Here is a 17,206-nt window from a genome sequence, read left to right as displayed (position 1 = left end):
AAATCAACTTTTTCACCAAACTCTTGCTCTAGCATAAAGGTGCTCATAAAATTAAAATTATGGCCTATCTTGCAATTACTTAGTCCCAGTCTACTGATGTCCAGCAATTTTATAATTGTTCTGACAATTTCCACATTAAAGTTCTCCACATGCTTAATTTTTCTGTTATCATGTTTTTGTATTCCAGGCTCTTTCGATCATAAATTTGAACTACTACAATTGTGCTGTCATTACAGCAAAATCTGTCTTTGCTGAACAAATGTTTCCACTCAATTTCTTGGAATAACTTAATGACTTTATGAGCACCCATCTGGGGCCAACCCTCCTACAGAAAAAGGCTATCCTGAATTCTCCTATTATCTATAGAGTCACTCTTAAATATTTACCCCCTCCTATGACTCATTCTCCTTGGAAGAATCATCTATAATTGATTATTTTATCAACATCTTTATTTTTACTAGGGATTACTGGCAGTATCTTTCTCTCAAACCACTTTGTACCTTTTTTGACTAAAACATGGAAATATATTTTGAACGTAAGTATTAACAAGGCAAAAAAACTTAGTACAACAGTAGTTTCAAACATCTTTAGGTCTTCTAGTCATTAGAAAATAGAAAAATATTTTAAAGACTTCATACTTTTTCCCTTTTCTATTTCTCATACCTATTTCTAGACAGGACATAAAATACAAAATGTCCCAAAAGTCTCCCCTAAAGTCAATATAATTTTATAAAATTTTACAAAATATTCTCTATGTGTTGGCTACCTCTTTGTAAAATTTTGTAATGAATATTTTGTAAAATAAAGGTATATTTAGCTGCACCTTTCTATTGTCCCTATAAAGGGCAACTTTATGGGTAACTCTTGGGACACCTTATATTTTCATCATTTTGTTTTTTCCTTTTGTAGACTGAAATACACATATCACCCACGTGTATATGTAAAATGTCAGAGTTCTGACAACTAAGTTTGTGAACTTACCACTGTGTGCTTATTTACATTGACAGCACTGCACAAACAACTCAGTTAAGTTTTCATGACCTTGTTTATCAGTGTTTCCGAGTTGTGTGCATGTTGACATGTGCCAATGTCTTCCTGCGAGCTCATCATGGTTGTGCATTTCTGCATGCTGTCCCAAGAATGTCAGAGATTGAATTATAGCAACAAATGAAAATGTGTATTTTTTTTTTTTTTTTTGTAAAATTTGGCAAGAGTAGAAATGAAATCAGGGACATGTTAGTCCAAGTTTATGGGGATAATGCCATGAAGAAAACAGCGGTATACAAATGAATTTAACATCTGTCTGAAGAAACAAAGTGTCACCGATGAAGAGAGGTCAGGGCAGCCAGTAATGAACAGAACTGACAAAAACATTGCAAAAATTTGTCAAACTGTGCATCACAATTTCAAAAATTGCTGGCTGACTGTAAGGAGCATAGCAGACCAAGTGAACATTGATAAACAAGAAAATCTTAACTCAAAATCTTGGCCAACTCATCTCTCTTGCATCACAACAATCAATGCACCAGCTCATACAGCAGTGACTGTGAGGGAGTTTTTAGCCAGTAAACAAATAACTGTATTGGAACATGCTCCTACTCACCTTATCTGGCCCCCAATGAATTTTTTCTTTACCCAAAGATAAAAGAAATATTCAAAAAAAGGCCTTTTGATGACATTCAGGACATCAAGGGTAATATAATGACAGCTTTGATGGCCGTTCCAGAAAGAGCTCCAAAATTGCTTTGAAGGGTAGAATAGGCACTGGTGTCAGTGCATAACTTCCCAAAGGGAGTACTTCAAAGGTGACTGTAGATATTCAGCAATAAGAGACACAGCATTTTTTTTAGGATGAGTTCATGAACTTAATCATCAGACCTCATATTACACATACATGTGGTTGAAAAAATTAAGAATGAAAAGTATATTTTTTAACAAGCACTGCTAATGAAGTAAAACAACAGAAAATTAATTTAACCAACAATGTACTACAAATTATTTTAAAAGTAATATTCTTAAATTGCTAAGAAGGCATTCAATAGTAATACCATGTGACTTTAAAAATCACAACTGACTTTAGAAATCACCCATAATCATGCCTATAATCTCAGAAATTTGGGAGGCTGAAGTGGGAGGATCCCTTGAGCCCAGGACTTTGAGACGAACCTGGGCAACATCAAGAGGCTCTTTTTCAATTAAAAACAAAACAAAACAAAAATTACCTAGTCTAGAGCCGGTTCATTTTTACACGTGAAGAAATTGAGGATCAGAACTTAAATTGATTCAGAATAAGATAACTAGCAGTCGTCAGACTGTAAAAAAAGTACAAAAAAAATCCCACATAGGTTTTGTAGTTTAAAAAAATAAAAACCAAAAAGGTCAGAGATAAGATCTCCACAACAATAAAACTAAACTTCAGTGTGTTACTAACCTTTGAGTCTCAGATTCTTCATCTTTTACGAAAGCATAATAAAACCTATAAAATTCTATCTACCAGAGTGTTACTGATCATATTAGAAGTCATATATTATCATTTTGGAAGGTAACTTTGGCTTTGTTCATTAAACACATACTTTTTTTTTTTTTGAGACAGTCTCACTTTATCACCCTTGGTAGAGTGTTGTGGCATCATACCTCACAGCAATCTCAAATTTTTGGGCTCAAGCGATCCTCTTACTTCAGCCTCTCTGGTAGCTGGATTATAGGCGCCTAACAAAACACCAGGCTATTTTTAGAGATGGGTCTCACTCTTGCTCAGGTTGGTCTTAAACTTCTGAGCTCAAGAAATCCACCAGTCTCAGCCTCTTAGAGTGCTAGGATTACAGGTGTATTGAACACATACTTACTGAGCACCTAATATAGTATGTATAATATGCTAAGCACTGTCTGTAACAGATAGGCAGAGGTCTAGGAATAAAAATTAGCATTCATTTCCTTATTTCTATCTTTAATAAATTAATATCTATTGAATAGTCTCCTTGCAAAACATTAAAAACATAATGTAAGAAGTTATAGTCCTTGCTCTCTGCTTAAAATTTAGCGGGAAAAATAAATTGGTATATTAATAAATAATAATCTCTGAAGTGCTAAGACTGAAACAAGATATTCTGATAAATACAAACAGGGTTTAACTTAAAAACATTTAAGAAAGTGGACTCAAAGATAAAAATGAAGCAGATATGTAAAAAACGTGAGAAAGATTATTCTAGATAGATAATGTTAACAAAGCCTGTAAAGAGGAAAAATGCTTGACTTATTGAAGAAATTTCATTATTAAACTGTTGGAATCATATAGCCCTTCCTACATCGTCAGACTGCTTGTGACAATAAAATTACATTCTACAATTTGGTTACTTGGGTATAAAAGCAGAGGCTAAGAAAGCACAGGATACACACAAAGACTACTTAGTACTAGATGTTGGCTGTCCCAAAAAAAACTATGAAAATGAGTGGGGTCAAACCCAGGGGATGATGAAAATCAGTGTGAAACCCGGACTTTATTTTGGAAGTAATGCAACACTACTGTAAGTTTCGAGCATAAAAATTAGGATGAAAACCGCACTTCCAAGAAATTTTAATGTCACATATGTTAAGAAATATTAAAGCTGAGAAATAAGATTATTAAAATTAGTCAAGGTTTAATAAAGAGGGCAAATTATAGCAGCAGAATAAACAGAAAATAGTACTACAAATATGTTCTATCTGGATGTGGCAAGAAATTGAACTTAAGCAATAAGGGTGTATCTAACACTAGCACAACGGTGTCATAAACAGGAAAGGAAACAGTTTCACTAGAGATTGTGGTGAGGTGGTTAAGTTCAAGAAATTTTGTTACCCGATTCTTTATAAGTACTATTGTTTTACCTAAACTTCCTATATTTTTTCTCCAAGATGTTTTAAAACACTAAATGAGTAGCTCAAAGTATGATTACAAGTGGAATGCAGTATGAATTCCACTAAATTCTGAATTTAGATAAACAGTACAGACACAAGGCATCTTTGTTTCAGAAATAAATGGCGCATATGACAAACTTCATACTGAAGATAATCAAAAAGTATTTATCAAAAACTATTGTATATGTGAGGCAAATATAAAGTAATTAGAAGTTACGACAATGCACTTGAGTTCGAATGTGTTGGTCTAAATCTAGGATCTACTATCAGCTCTGATAGCTTGGGAAGTTACTCAACCCTATTATTTTCAGGTAAAAGAAGGATAACAGTATCTACTTCATTTAGCTGTCTGCAGAACTGAATGAGTGAACACATTCAACAAATACAGAAAAGTTACTGGCATATAATAAGCACCCCAAATGTAACTAAACGGGAAAAAGAAAATTGCAAAAATTGTCAAGTCACTGACAATTTTGTCAGTTCTAGAAATTTACATTTTAGGGAAGCAAAAGTAAGTTACATGTAACCATTTGAGAACAATTAAGTATAACACTAATGATTAGTACAGTAAAAAATGAGAAATGGAAACTTATAAACTGAATGTTTCAAGAAAAAGGTCACGCTAAGTAGTTACTTTTTGTTCTGAAAACATTCAATCAGACAAGGAACACGGTTGGCAGTGGGAATTTTTCCTTCAGTTATTAAGGCAGTTCAAATGTAATTAACTTCATACTTGAGATTTAGGATATCTAGAAACTGAAGATGGAAACTATTAAGAACAAAACCACTAACCAAAGAGCCATACTCAATTACTCCCTGAGAAAAAACAAGCCCTGAGTTACGGAGACTTCCTCTCTGAAAAACAAATCAAAAACAATAAGGAGATTTTACAAACAGAATTTAGGATGTACCAAATTCTACACCAGTGATTTTAATGACTAACACAGGTAGTTATGCAGTCTGGTTTTATGTGTCATAGTAAACATTAATTCAATTCAGTTATTAACCCTTTAAGAAATAAAAAATAAAAGCATTTAGCACACTCTGACAAAGTTTTGACACTTTTCCTTACAATTCTAAATACAATGGCCTGTCAAAATATCCTATGTTTTGTATTGATAAAATCTATGTGGCTTAGAGGCATCTGGCTATATAAAACTTCGATTAAATTTTTTTTTTCTAACCATATAAAAAGATCTTAATCCTTCCTGAAAGGGTCAAAGTAATATCTATAAGCAAAAATTAGATTTAAATTCAATTTGTTTATTTAGGTAAATAACCTATTTTTATTTTGTCTTACACTTGATTTAGTGACATATAAGCAGTAGATCCTCAATATATATGCCAAATAAAATTGAAAAGAACCCAGATCCAGAAAGTCTTGTTTCCTAACACTACACTTGTGCTACATCAAAATTGGGTATATAACAAAGGTTATAAATAGGGTTTGGGATGTGGAAGAGAAGGAGGAGGAAATGGTATAAGGTGAGAAGATCACATACATAAAGTCCTACAGATGTTCATATTTTTAAAATATTAAACCAGAATTAGCAATATACAATTAATAAAAAACATCTTAGGATAAGGCTTTTGTAAAGATTTTGAATGTAACAAAGACAAATTTTATTTAGGAAGAACAAAGAAAGTTTAGAGCACTTCTACAGAGTTGGAAGTTGATTCCTTTCATGAAGGAACAGAGGTGAGAGAGAAGGAGATTTTTTTTTTTTGCAGTTTTTGGCTGGGGCTGGGTTTGAACCCACCACCTCCAGCATATGGGGCCAGCGCCCAACTCCTTTGAGCCACAGGCACTGCCCGAGAACAAGATTATTTTTGAATTTTTTCTTTTGACATTTGGGTTTTTTTTTTTTCTCAAATTAATATGAGGGTACAATTTTTAGGTTACATCGTTCTCACTTCCAGGGTGAAGTTCCATTTGTAGCAGAGCCCCTCACCCAGGGGGCATGTTATACACCCTCACAATGTGCACTTAGGTGTGATCCGCCTCATGCCCTTTCCCCTTCTGCCAAACGTCCTCCACCTTTTCACGTTTTTATCATGTTCTCCAATGTATGTTCATTATTCTCCACTAAATTTATCTTGTCAAAATAAAACTCTAAATATTTTTATGTTCCATTTGATGGTATTTTGGTAGGTTTTGTCTTAATATCTAACATCTTTTGAAAAACAAAATTCACAAGTAACCATTGTGAACAGATTTCTCCTCTAGCTCAGGGATGCAATGCCACATTTTATAAAATAATTTTATTTTTTTTTTTAATACAGTAGAGGAACGGTCTGAGGAAAATGTTAACTACTATGGCAGGATTTTTCAACATGGAGTCACATTCCACAACTCAAATTAAGAACCAGTGAAGAAAAGAGCATCTAAATTTGTAAAAACAGAAATCCTAAGAAAATAATTCAGTGTGGTTTTTCATTTTAATTATCTACTTAGCCTTAAAGAGTTAAAACATTTGTTAAAACACAATGTTTCTGATAATCTTTAAAAAAATAAAAGTAAACCACTGTTCCTTAAATTCTTCTTTTCTGGTAATATTATAGTTTCTTACTGGCACTAGGAAAGTTCTCCTTTAGCATAAAAATGTTACCTTTCTTAAAACCCAGAGACCTTTCCTGACCTGCTATCTTGTTTTGCCATTTGTTTTAATAAATTACATGTTTTTCTACAGCTGGTTTTCTAGTTAATAAGACTCATAAAAATATGTTATTTGGCCTTCTAGATACTAATAAAATATCCTAATGTAACTATTACTTTTAAGATTTAACAAAAGGGATACCTAATATGAATGTCTTGTTATTAGGCGATGGCAAATCAGTCTACAGGAAATAAAAGTCCAAAGGGTCTCTTCCTTTGACCAATGAGTACAAATAACGTGTAAAGTGTTATATTCTTCCTTACTACTTGACTCCAGATTTTTCAAATACAATTGGGTATTAAAAAAAAAACAAAGGAGATAGGAGATCTAAAGCTGAGTTCTCTTTCTGCCCTTCCCTAACATGAACAAACCAGTGGGTTGGTAATAGAGTTCAATTCTTGCAATGAGCTTTGGCTATTCTCAAAGCTTAATCGAGCTTCATGAACAGATTTAAAATCCTCCACATTATCTTCTTCCAAATACTGTTTCTTCATACACTTCCCCTGTAATATTTTCTAGGTCACTCAGGTATATTCCACTGACCCAAGGTTTTTAAGGTCAGTATAGTTCTCCCAAATCTGAGTTACTGTCATTTTGGGAATCTAAACGTTTCTGTGTATTCAAGTATGAAATTCAAATTATGTGACCAAAAAATCACTACTGATGAAAAGAATCAAAGATAAAATGTAGATGCAGAAGAGTCTTTTTCATAGTAGATAAACTTCTTTTTGCTCTTTCATTCACCCATTTACTCCAACATTAGGCTCTATATAGTGTGCCCAGATGTAAAAATTCATATGAAATAAAACACAGCCCTAATCTTTAAGTTTTGTCTATCAAGATTTCAAATTTTAAAGGTTGATTAAAACTACATGCAGAGATTCTCCTCTGTAACAGGCAGCATGAAGTTTGGAGCTCATTTGGCCTCGGAGACTTCTAACACCGTGAGGTCCTGATCCTCAACTAACTTCATATTACTTCTCCAGCAAACTTTTGTGGGATCATAGATGTAGTCCATGTAGTCCACTCAGACATTCCACAAGACTTCCAGAGAGAACTCGCGTGCCTCATCTGCCTGAACTACCCTGCAGACCCAGTTACCATAGGTTGTGGACACAGCTTTTGTAGGCCTTGCCTTTGTCTTTCCTGGGACGGAGTCCAAACTCCTGCCCAATGCCATGTCTGCAGGGAACCATTACAGCAGAAAGACTTCAAAACTGATATCCGTGTGAAGACGATGGTTTCCCTGGCCAGAAAAAGTCTCCAGCAATTCCTGAGCTCTAAAGAACAAATATGTGAGACCTACAAGGAGAGAAAGATGATGTTCTGTGAAATGGACAGGAGTCTGCTGTGCTCTAACTCCCAGGAGCATGGGGCTCACAGACACTGTCCCATTGAAGGGGCAGCTGAGGACCAGAGGAAGAAGCTAGTAAAGCAGATGAGATCAGTATGGGACAAGATCCAAGAAAATAAAAGAAACCTAAATGAGAACAGAACAATAATGAACCGTTGGATGAACTATGTGTTTCTAGTAAAGAATACCACTAAAACCGAATATGGGGAGCTGTGTCCTGTTCTCTATAAGAACAATATTTGGACAAACTGAAAAAAAGGAGGGCCAGGACATCTTACAGCAATTCAAGAGAAGTGAGGCCAAAATGGTTCAAAAGAGGAAACAAGTAAAAGAAATACATGAGGAACTGATGGACATGTGCCATAAACGAGAAGAGACGCTGTTCTGTGCAGCTGCATATGCCCTAGCCTGTGCATCTAGAGCTCAGTGTCAGAGCCATCACTGGACTGAGGGACAGATATAGCCACTACCGGGTAGAGATTTCTTTCAATAATGAAGTAAGCAATCATGACATCAAACTGTTTGATGACATGAGAAACTTCAGGTTTAGATTTTACAATCAAGATCCATCTTTGAATAATGACAGATCTAATTATTTTGCTGCTCAAGGAAACCAGGCCTTCACCTCTGGAAAGTACTACTGGGAGCTAGACGTGGATGACTCTTTGGCCTGAGCTCTAGGGGTCTCTAGAGATTCCTGAGTAAGTATTCATGGCACAGATGAGCATGGATGAGGCAGAAACCCAACGATAAGTATGAGAACTCCATGTGCTGGAGAGCCCTTCTCAGCTGAAGCAAAACTTTCTGTAGAAAGTTTTTCTACTTTCATGAAATCTCATTTTATTGTCACTAAATAAAATAGTGTGAAATGAAAAAAAAAAAAAAAACTACATGCAGAAATTGCAGCCTCACTTGAGCTTTATACAAATTCAAAAATCCAACAATGAGGCAATCCCTGCTCATCCTAGGCATCTATAGTATTTCTGCTGTACTTTACATCAATAGCAAAGAAAAAGATAAGAATGTCTTTTAATTTTATCCTTTACTTAAAATAGTTATCTAGTAGACTTTAAAATGCTACTTTAAGCTTAAGGAAAAAAAGATAACTTGGCTTTCAAAACCCAAGTAGAACTACAAGATGGGTAAAGATGGACTTGTGACCTGATAGTGTACTTTACAAAACTGTAAGAGATAATTATTTTGGAAACTGCCGTTTTCTTTATATCTTTCTTTTCTTTTCTTTTTTTTTTTTTTTTTTTTTTTTGTAGAGACAGAGTCTCACGGTACCGCCCTCGGGTACAGTGCCATGGCATCACACGGCTCACAGCAACCTCTAACTCTTGGGCTTACGCGATTCTCTTGCCTCAGCCTCCTGAGCAGCTGGGACTACAGGTGCCCGCCACAACACCCGGCTATTTTTCTGTTGCAGTTTGGCCAGGGCTGGGTCCGAACCCGCCACCCTCGGCATATGGGGCCGGCGCCCTACTCACTGAGCCACAGGCGCCGCCCTTCTTTATATCTTTCTACACTGATAGTCTAACTAGCAGTAGTAAAATCTGCTTTATTTTGGTTAATGTCTAAAATTTCGTCTAAAAGTAAGACAACTATAAATTAAATCTAAACAATATGCTATTCTTTAAGCAGACAAAAGGCATTTCCTTCCTTTATTATTTTAGGACATATCAATTTGTACTCCTCATAAGAGGCATGGCATTAAAAAAAAAAAACAAGAAAGACGAAAGTTTTCTTCATGCTTCCAAAATTCCTATCAGTCTCCGTAGAGGACTATGAAGAGACTTAAATGTAAAAAGTAACACCAATATCACAGTTGAATTCTTCTCCAAATGGTACTTTTATAAGTTAAAATTACTAACTAAATCCAGCATTAGTAAATAATTGTTGGGTAATGAGGAATCAGAAATTTAAAGTATGTAAGTAATCTGGTAACTGAACCTGTTAAGTCAAACATGGTGACACAAATTATAGGTGAAAAATTTAAGATACGGAGGTATATGTATACCTACATAAATTTGTGGGGTTTTTTGTTCAGTCACCTTTGCAAAGATCAATCAAGAGGAAGAATAGAAATTCATTTAAAAGTTAGGAACTGAGCATGCCTTTAAAATTTCAACACTATATTTCCTTCAAATGCTATTACAACAAATGCTCTTTGAGACTGTTAGTGGAAGCATAGGTAACAATAAGGTCTGTTTCAAAAACAGCATTTATTATTGCTCAAAATACTTTGGAAAATGCAGATTATAAAAGTTATTTATCTTAGACTATAGCAGATAACTTTGAAAAAATGTTCCTCAAATATTAAAAGAGGCAGTAAATTTTTCTTAACCTGCTAAATTACTGGACTTTTCACATAAGAATGTCAAATTTTCCAAAATGACAAATTTCAGTTTATAGTAAACATCTCTAAAATATTCAATAGTTTTAAAAATAATGCCATAGTAAGATGCATTTGTGAAACAACCAATTATCCAGATTTAGGTAAAAGTAAATGAGAAACTTGAAAGAGCAGAAGCCTTAAATACTATAAATCCTTTTTTTACACGAAAAGTACAGATATTAGCAGAATATTCACTAGGTAAAATAAACATATTACCTGGTTTCTAAGGCACACGGTTAGCTATAATATCTAAAGTGGGATTTATTTGATGAACTGCATTACGCTCTCAGAACATTTGCTGCAACTCAGGTAGAAATAGGTAAATTTTCACATAATATGTCAGTCTGTAGTCCAGAAAAGTATTTCAACTAAAACATGTCAATCCTCATGTCTGAAATCACTTAGGAGAGTCTAAGTAATGCCTAACTCTTAGACATTACTGATGTCATATTTTTAAGTTTCTGTATAGAAGATTTTTTAAGGTTGACATACAGTTCTCAGTGCTTTAGAGAATTAGGTAAACTCGTTTCTTTTTTGTTCAGCAATGCTTCATTTCCACTACATAAAGCCTGGTCTCCAGTTCCACTATCTAATGCCTGCCTGTTTTGTACTTCGTTGGTACCACACAAAGCTATTACGTTATAAAAGGCTTCTAGATCACTTTGTTCAAATGTAACAGCTGGTTTCAGTAATGCTCTAGGAGTAGGAGAACTCTCTCCAATAATTCTCAGATTGATAAATTTGATTTTCCAAGTATTCGGCAGAAAAGGGCAGCGGATGAGTCCAAAAACTTGTTCAAAAATGCCCAAACAAGTGTTCCCTCGGTGTACAGTCCCAGCAACTCCAACCATAACCAACCCATGGGGAGAAGAAGCACATTTCAGTCCATGGGAATCTAAGTTCGGGGTGAGAAAAAGAAATTCCTCTTTTACTAATGACAGCAAACGAAGACTCACGATTTCTGCTCCATAGTAGTCTATCACATTTTGTTCTGATGTACTGTAATAAAACTTAAGCTTGACATCATGCCAGAAGTGCTGTGGCCCCCATTCATCTTTAGGTGGTCCCAAAAAAGGATTCTGAGAATTAAGAAGACCAAAGAACCAGTGACAGAATTCTTCTCCTAGGCGACGGAAATCAACTTTTTCAGTTTTATCTTCTTTTGCCTGCTGATTAAAATAAATACAATAAATATAAATATATTATAAATATATTATACAATACAATAAATATAAAATAAAACCAAGTTTAACTCTCATATCTACTTTTCTATCTAGCCTGTTTCAGAGCTAAGGTTGAATGTACTGCTAATTACAGCAGCAGGAACTGAACCACAGCTGAACTCACTGAACCTATGATTTATAGTAAAATCTATTTTCAAAACTGAGAAAAATCATTTTAGAATTTTTCAGTTCAGAAAGCTAAAAATTTAGCTAGCAAAGGGTTAAAAAAGTCTCTTAAAATATCAGTATCAACTGTCAATAATAATTTATATAAGCATTTTCTCTTATTTAGACAGATTCTCACTTTGCCACTCTGGATACAGTGCTATGGCATCATAGTTCACAGCAACCTCAAACTCTTGGGTTTAAGTGATTCTCTTGCCTCAGTCTCCCAAGTATCTGGGACTACAGGTGTCTGCCACAACGCCAGGCTATCTTTAGAGACAGGGTCTCACTCTTGCTCAGGCTGGTCTGAAACTCCTGAGCTCAGGCAATCCACTCACTTCAGCCTCCCAGAGTTACAGACATGAGTCACTGTACCCAGATTAAACATTTTCTCTTGGGAGTGTGGTTTTAACCTGAAAAATGTATGTTTTAAATGGATACACTTTGCATATAAGTTGTATCATGATAAAGCTAATAAGTAGGCATTTTCATTGTCTTTAAACAGATACTTCTAGAGTAACTGAAATAGATTATTTTCTGTGATTGAGATTTTATATCATTATTTCTCTTTTTTTTGAATAAAATGTTAGTGCAAAAACATACCTGATGGGCTAGATATATATTTGTCTATATATTCCAGGGCACAGTGTCTCACTTAAATGATAAGAGAACCTACATTTACTGAGCATTTATTAGTAAATACATTAGGCACCAGGTGTGTGGCCCTTAATGCCTATTTTCTCCTATTTGCATAACAAATTCTATGACATAGATATTACTGTTATAACCCCACCCCCCTTTTTTTTGAGACAGAATCTCACTATATTGCCCTGGGTAGAGTGGCATGGCATCACAGTTCACAGCAACCTCAAACTCTTGGCTTAAGCGATTCTCTTGCCTCAGCCTCCCAAGTAGCTGGGACTACAAGTGTCCGTCCCAATGCCTGGCTATTCTGTTGTCGCAGGTGTCACTGTTGCGTAGCTGGCCTGGGCCAGGTTTGAACCTGTCAACCTTGGTGCATGTGGCTGGTGCCGTAACCACTGTGCTATGGGCACCAAGCCTGATATAGCCATTTTATAGATGAAGAAAGGCTCAGAAAGGTCAAGAGACCTAAGTGTTCACACCTAATATATGGTAGACCCTAATTTGAAGTTGAATCTGTATGACTTCAAAGTCAATGCTCTTTGCAGTATGTGAAGAAAGCCCTTAGAAGATCCTTTCCTACTATGAAAGAAAAACTTTTTCACCACAAAAACCTCATTAATTCAGAGTGTAGCATGTACACAGTTTCATCAAATATTTAACTCATTTGTTATCTAAAATGTAGAGTGGAGACACAAAGAAACAGAAACAGCCAATGTCATCTGGAGAAAATCACAACAGAATATTTTCTAATTTAAAATTAAAAAAGAAAAAAAAGGGAAAAAATACTTAAGTCCCTGTCATGAAATTTTTGAAATGATACTAAGAGTCTGAAAATGAGAAAAGATTTACAATAGAATTTAAGTGAAAAACAAAAAAAAAACGGAATCCAAATTAAAATTAATCTTGCAATTTACACTCAAAAAATCCAGTAATCCTTATTTGATGATATTGGAAATCATCAGTAGCAGTATTATTGATATGGAAAAAAACTTTTATCCTTGCAAATCAATAGAATATCATATATGCATCACTAAATGTCAGAAAGGTTTTGTTTTTAGTTGCTTCACTGGTCTTTCTTCCCTTAGGATGCAAACGGTATGAAGTTAAAATTACAAAATGCAAATAGATTATTATTAAGCATGTTCACCCAGATCTAGGATTATTTACAGAGTTTCAGATCAGACAAAGGTTCAGGGTATAACAGTGATGCACAACTGGCTAGCCACTCAGGAGGCTGAGGCAGGAGGATAGCTTGAACTCAGAAGTTCCAAGCTGCAGTAAGCTATCATCATATCACTGCACTCCAGCCTGGGTAACAAAGTGAGACCTCATCTCTTGAAAAAAAAAAAAAAAAAAAGTTCAGAATATAAAATATACTTTACCTGTTGATAGACTTGGAGGTCTTCTGTCTTTGGTACTGGCTCTGGTGTTGCCTTCAATTTCAGGTGTGACTGCGTTTGCCAGTAATCTTTTGCATGCTGAATAAGACAGTGTTTTTCAGTAGTTGGAGGTATAATGATCCCCTGTGTTGCCAAATACTTAAATATGATTTCTCGGTGGACTTTTCTACGCCTCAGAAGTTCTTCTGCACTTTGACTGTACACTAATATTGCATGAATGGCATCTAGAAGGAAATTGCAAAGATTAATAAACAACCATGAGTAACCTATAAATTTGTCCAAGGTCAGGAGAAATCCTCTCAAAGTTTATAAACTCTTGTCACATTGGCTTTGTATGAGACAGTTGTCATTTTTTAAAAAACAGGAAATAGGATGTTGTCAAGTTATTTTTTAAATAACTTTTTTATGCTTTAAAGTTCCTTTACCAGCACTTTCTCTTTAAAAATTGTTTTAAGAAAAAAATTGAGCCAGAAAAATATTTTCCAATAAAGCAAACAGACCTAAATTCATAACCTCTAAAAATAAGTTACAATACTTTGGATGTCAGGGAATTTTAGTCCCATCTCCTCACTCTACAGATAATGAAAGTCTAGGATACATGAGGTATTAATAATCATGTTTCTAGAAAGTGATACAACCAGGACTTGTATTTGTTTAATTTTTTAAAATTTCATATTAAATGTGAAACAAAGATTTTTGATTTGTATAAAGTACACGGAATGGCAAAAAAATGAATGCACATATAGTAACCTCCTGGCTTAAGACATAGAAAATTCTTAGTAAGTATTGTTGAAAGCCCATTTCAGACTCCAGTGCTACTCCTCCTCCAGCTTTTTATTCACTTCACAGGGTAATTAATATCCTCAATGTCACTTAAGGATTCCCTTTTCTTTACAGTAGCATAGTACAAGTATGTATCCCTAAACAAAATACTTAGTTTGGTATAATTTTGGATGTTCTACAAATCCACTCCATCAATATACATTATATACTCTTTGTAATCAGCCTTTCGTTTATTATTTTTGAGACTAATACAGTATCATAATTACATGACTACATTACAGGTATCTTGCCTATTCTCATACTTTTATTGTGCACACCTATGAGAAACACTAATACATGTCTTCCAAGCGCACAAAGGAGCAAGCAACATAGACAAGCATGAGCCTATAAATTTGTCCAAGGTCAGGAGAAATTCTATCAAATAATGTTTATAAACTTTAGTTTTAACATTAGTTTAGAGGTAGATCCAGGTGGAATGAATGTATTAAAATCTACATTTTAACAAGATTGCCAAGAGATTAAAAAGCACATTCAAGTTTGAGAAGTCCAGATCTAGGGCATAAATCTAATCTTCCATTTCAGGAGATGTCAAACTTGTTTTCCAAAGTGGCAGTTCTCTACTTAACAGTCCTTTAGTTGTCAAAGAGTAGTTTCACCTGGTTCTCAGTCTGGTAAATAGAAAAGAAAATTGGTATTTTTGGTTTTCATTTCACTGCTTTTTAAGGAAGTTGAATATCTTTTTCATATGCTTATTGGTTATTTTTTCCCCCCTGGGCAATACTGTCCAAATCATTTAAACAATTTTTCACGGAGAAAAATGTTTCCCTTATTTGCTTTTAGATTCACTATCAAACTCAGTATTTTGTCTATGATTTTAGATTCACACTAATCATAATTCTAAGGTGACTGTCATGTAAAATACATAAATGCTTAAGAACTACACAAATACAAAACTATTTTCAGTCTAAGTTCTTAAGAATTTCATCTTTTAATGTTCATGATTCAAAGTTACAAACGACCATTTTCATCAATGGAAAAAATATAAATCCGACTACAAAGCAGAAACTTTTGAAGATACTTAAATTATATACTAATATGGGAACCTGAAATTTCCACATTTTAAAGACAAAACTCAACAATTTAAAATAAAGCTAGCTACGAGAAACACAAACGCTTGTGACAATCGTTTTTACACCGTTATACAGACTAGTCACAACCAGGCTTACTACTAATAGCGCCTGAAATATACCAGAATGTACGTTTGACTATTAAAGTAATTTATTCCTAATACACAAAACTATCTCAGAAAAAATCTGGCTCTAAAAAGACATGGATTCAAACTCTGCTTTTCATTACAGTGGTTGTTTTTAACCAGAGACTGATACAAAGTGTTTATGATCGCCTCCTCCCCTCAAGCTTGAGCACCAGCTGACAGAAAGTGAAAATGGAAAACACTCTGGCTTCCCCAAACTTAACCTGACGACTACTGATCCACATACTCTGAATCCTCAAACCAACAAGCGTTTACCCGTAACAGTCAACGGAAAAAACCTAGAAACCACACCACTGTCAGCGCTATCCCCTCCCTCTCCATCCTCACGCCGTGGTTCCAGAGGCGCGGAGCCGGCTCGGTGGCCGGGATTCCGACCGAGCTCGGGTGGGACCGCGCCGACATCAGGCCTCGAACCTTCCCCACCCCTACGCGCCCGCAACCTGAGGTCGGCCGCCCTCTGGTTGAAAGATGTGCCCTTACCTTGGCAGTCCTGAGGGTGCACCAGGCGGTTGGTGACGGTGTCACACAGGGCCATGATCTCGTTGTTGTCCAGTAGGCCGAGCAGGTAACGACAGCCCTCTATCTCTGTGGAGCTCAGTCCCGACATTTCAACCCCGGGAAGGGGGGGTAGAGGACGGCGCCAATTATGCCGCCCCTACGGCCCACTCGGCCCGCTCCTTGGCAACAGACACCGGAAGTGCCTTTCTTGTTGTCGGTCGTCAAAGGGCCTCGAGTATTCCAACCCCTGAGCGGAAGTGATCGCCGAAGACGTCAGCCGGGAAACGCGGTGCTCCCGCTTGTGGTTCCGGGCTGTCCCCTGTAAGATCGCTGTTTACACGGAGAACATCGGCCTTCCACCGGGGAGCTGGTTACAGTAAGAGAATTCCCGAACGGCTCAGAAGTCCCTCCTCCAAAAGAGCGCCTGGAAGGGCTGCGCAGGTGCAGGTGCGTGAAAAGCGGATGGAGGCCTGGCGACCCGCTGGCTCCCGTGATGCCACGGGGCCGTCCAATGGAGGCGGCTCCTCCCCGCCCGCGGGCCGGCCCTGGGAGCGCTTGAATATCCTCTGCGGCTCCTTCTGGGTCGGGTGAACCGATAGGCTGATACTGTTGAGTTACCTAAGTTAAAACAGTTCGGTATTGCTTGACATTGTACTATAAAAAGTTAAAAACCAAAAGAAAGGTAACACCTATCCCACACTTGTACTCCTTCCGGCGACTTTCCTCTCACAACAGGCTGGGGTCTTACATTGCCTCCATTCCCCTGGTAGCCAGTTAGATCTTAGGAGAGGCGGTCGGGGGCCATTAAGTTTGGGCGGTTTTGGAAGCCGGATTGCCAGGGTTTTACTAACATTTAATAACTGTGACTGTGAGCACGCTCCTTAACCTTTTTGTCTTTTAGTTCCTAGGGTTGCAG

At 36.2% G+C, this 17,206-nt stretch overlaps 1 protein-coding gene and 1 long non-coding RNA gene across 5 annotated transcripts in view; one reads left to right on the top strand and one right to left on the bottom strand.

The window, feature by feature from the left end:
- Positions 1-170: 170 nt before the first annotated feature.
- C16H3orf38 (chromosome 16 C3orf38 homolog) lies at positions 171-16,708 on the bottom strand. 2 transcript variants are annotated; one of them, XM_053564472.1, is made up of 3 exons: positions 16,273-16,708; positions 13,719-13,960; positions 171-11,472 (listed from the first exon to the last, which is right to left on the bottom strand). In XM_053564472.1, the coding sequence occupies exons 1-3, from the start codon at positions 16,397-16,399 to the stop codon at positions 10,801-10,803; spliced, it is 1,041 nt and encodes a 346-aa protein (XP_053420447.1). In that variant the 5' UTR covers positions 16,400-16,708; the 3' UTR covers positions 171-10,800. The 2 variants fall into 2 exon arrangements, with proteins under 2 accessions (XP_053420447.1, XP_053420448.1); XM_053564473.1 differs by having other exon boundaries at positions 171-11,469.
- The window catches only part of LOC128567309 (uncharacterized), an 81,165-nt gene continuing 80,562 nt past the window's right edge, over positions 16,604-17,206 (top strand). For 2 of the 3 annotated variants that reach the window (XR_008374868.1, XR_008374867.1), the window contains exon 1: positions 16,604-16,737. This is a non-coding gene — a long non-coding RNA (uncharacterized LOC128567309). The remainder of the gene's footprint in view (positions 16,738-17,206) is intronic. The other variant, XR_008374866.1, reaches the window with a different exon arrangement.

Source organism: Nycticebus coucang, chromosome 16 (genome assembly GCF_027406575.1).
Source record: "Nycticebus coucang isolate mNycCou1 chromosome 16, mNycCou1.pri, whole genome shotgun sequence".
Classification (NCBI taxonomy): domain Eukaryota; kingdom Metazoa; phylum Chordata; class Mammalia; order Primates; family Lorisidae; genus Nycticebus; species Nycticebus coucang.
The sequence above is the reverse complement of the archived record's forward strand: the minus strand, read 5'-3'. Positions and strand labels throughout refer to the sequence as shown.

What these genes read in the sequence shown, in the direction of transcription:
- C16H3orf38 (XM_053564472.1), bottom strand. Translation starts at nt 16,399, where the DNA reads ATGTCGGGACTGAGCTCCACAGAGATAGAGGGCTGTCGTTACCTGCTC. An exon ending in GCACCCTCAGGACTGCCAAG is followed by an intron (nt 13,961 to 16,272) that starts GTAAGGGCACAT and finishes ATTTCCTTCTAG; the next exon opens with ATGCCATTCATGCAATATTA. An exon ending in ACCTCCAAGTCTATCAACAG is followed by an intron (nt 11,473 to 13,718) that starts GTAAAGTATATT and finishes TATTTTAATCAG; the next exon opens with CAGGCAAAAGAAGATAAAAC.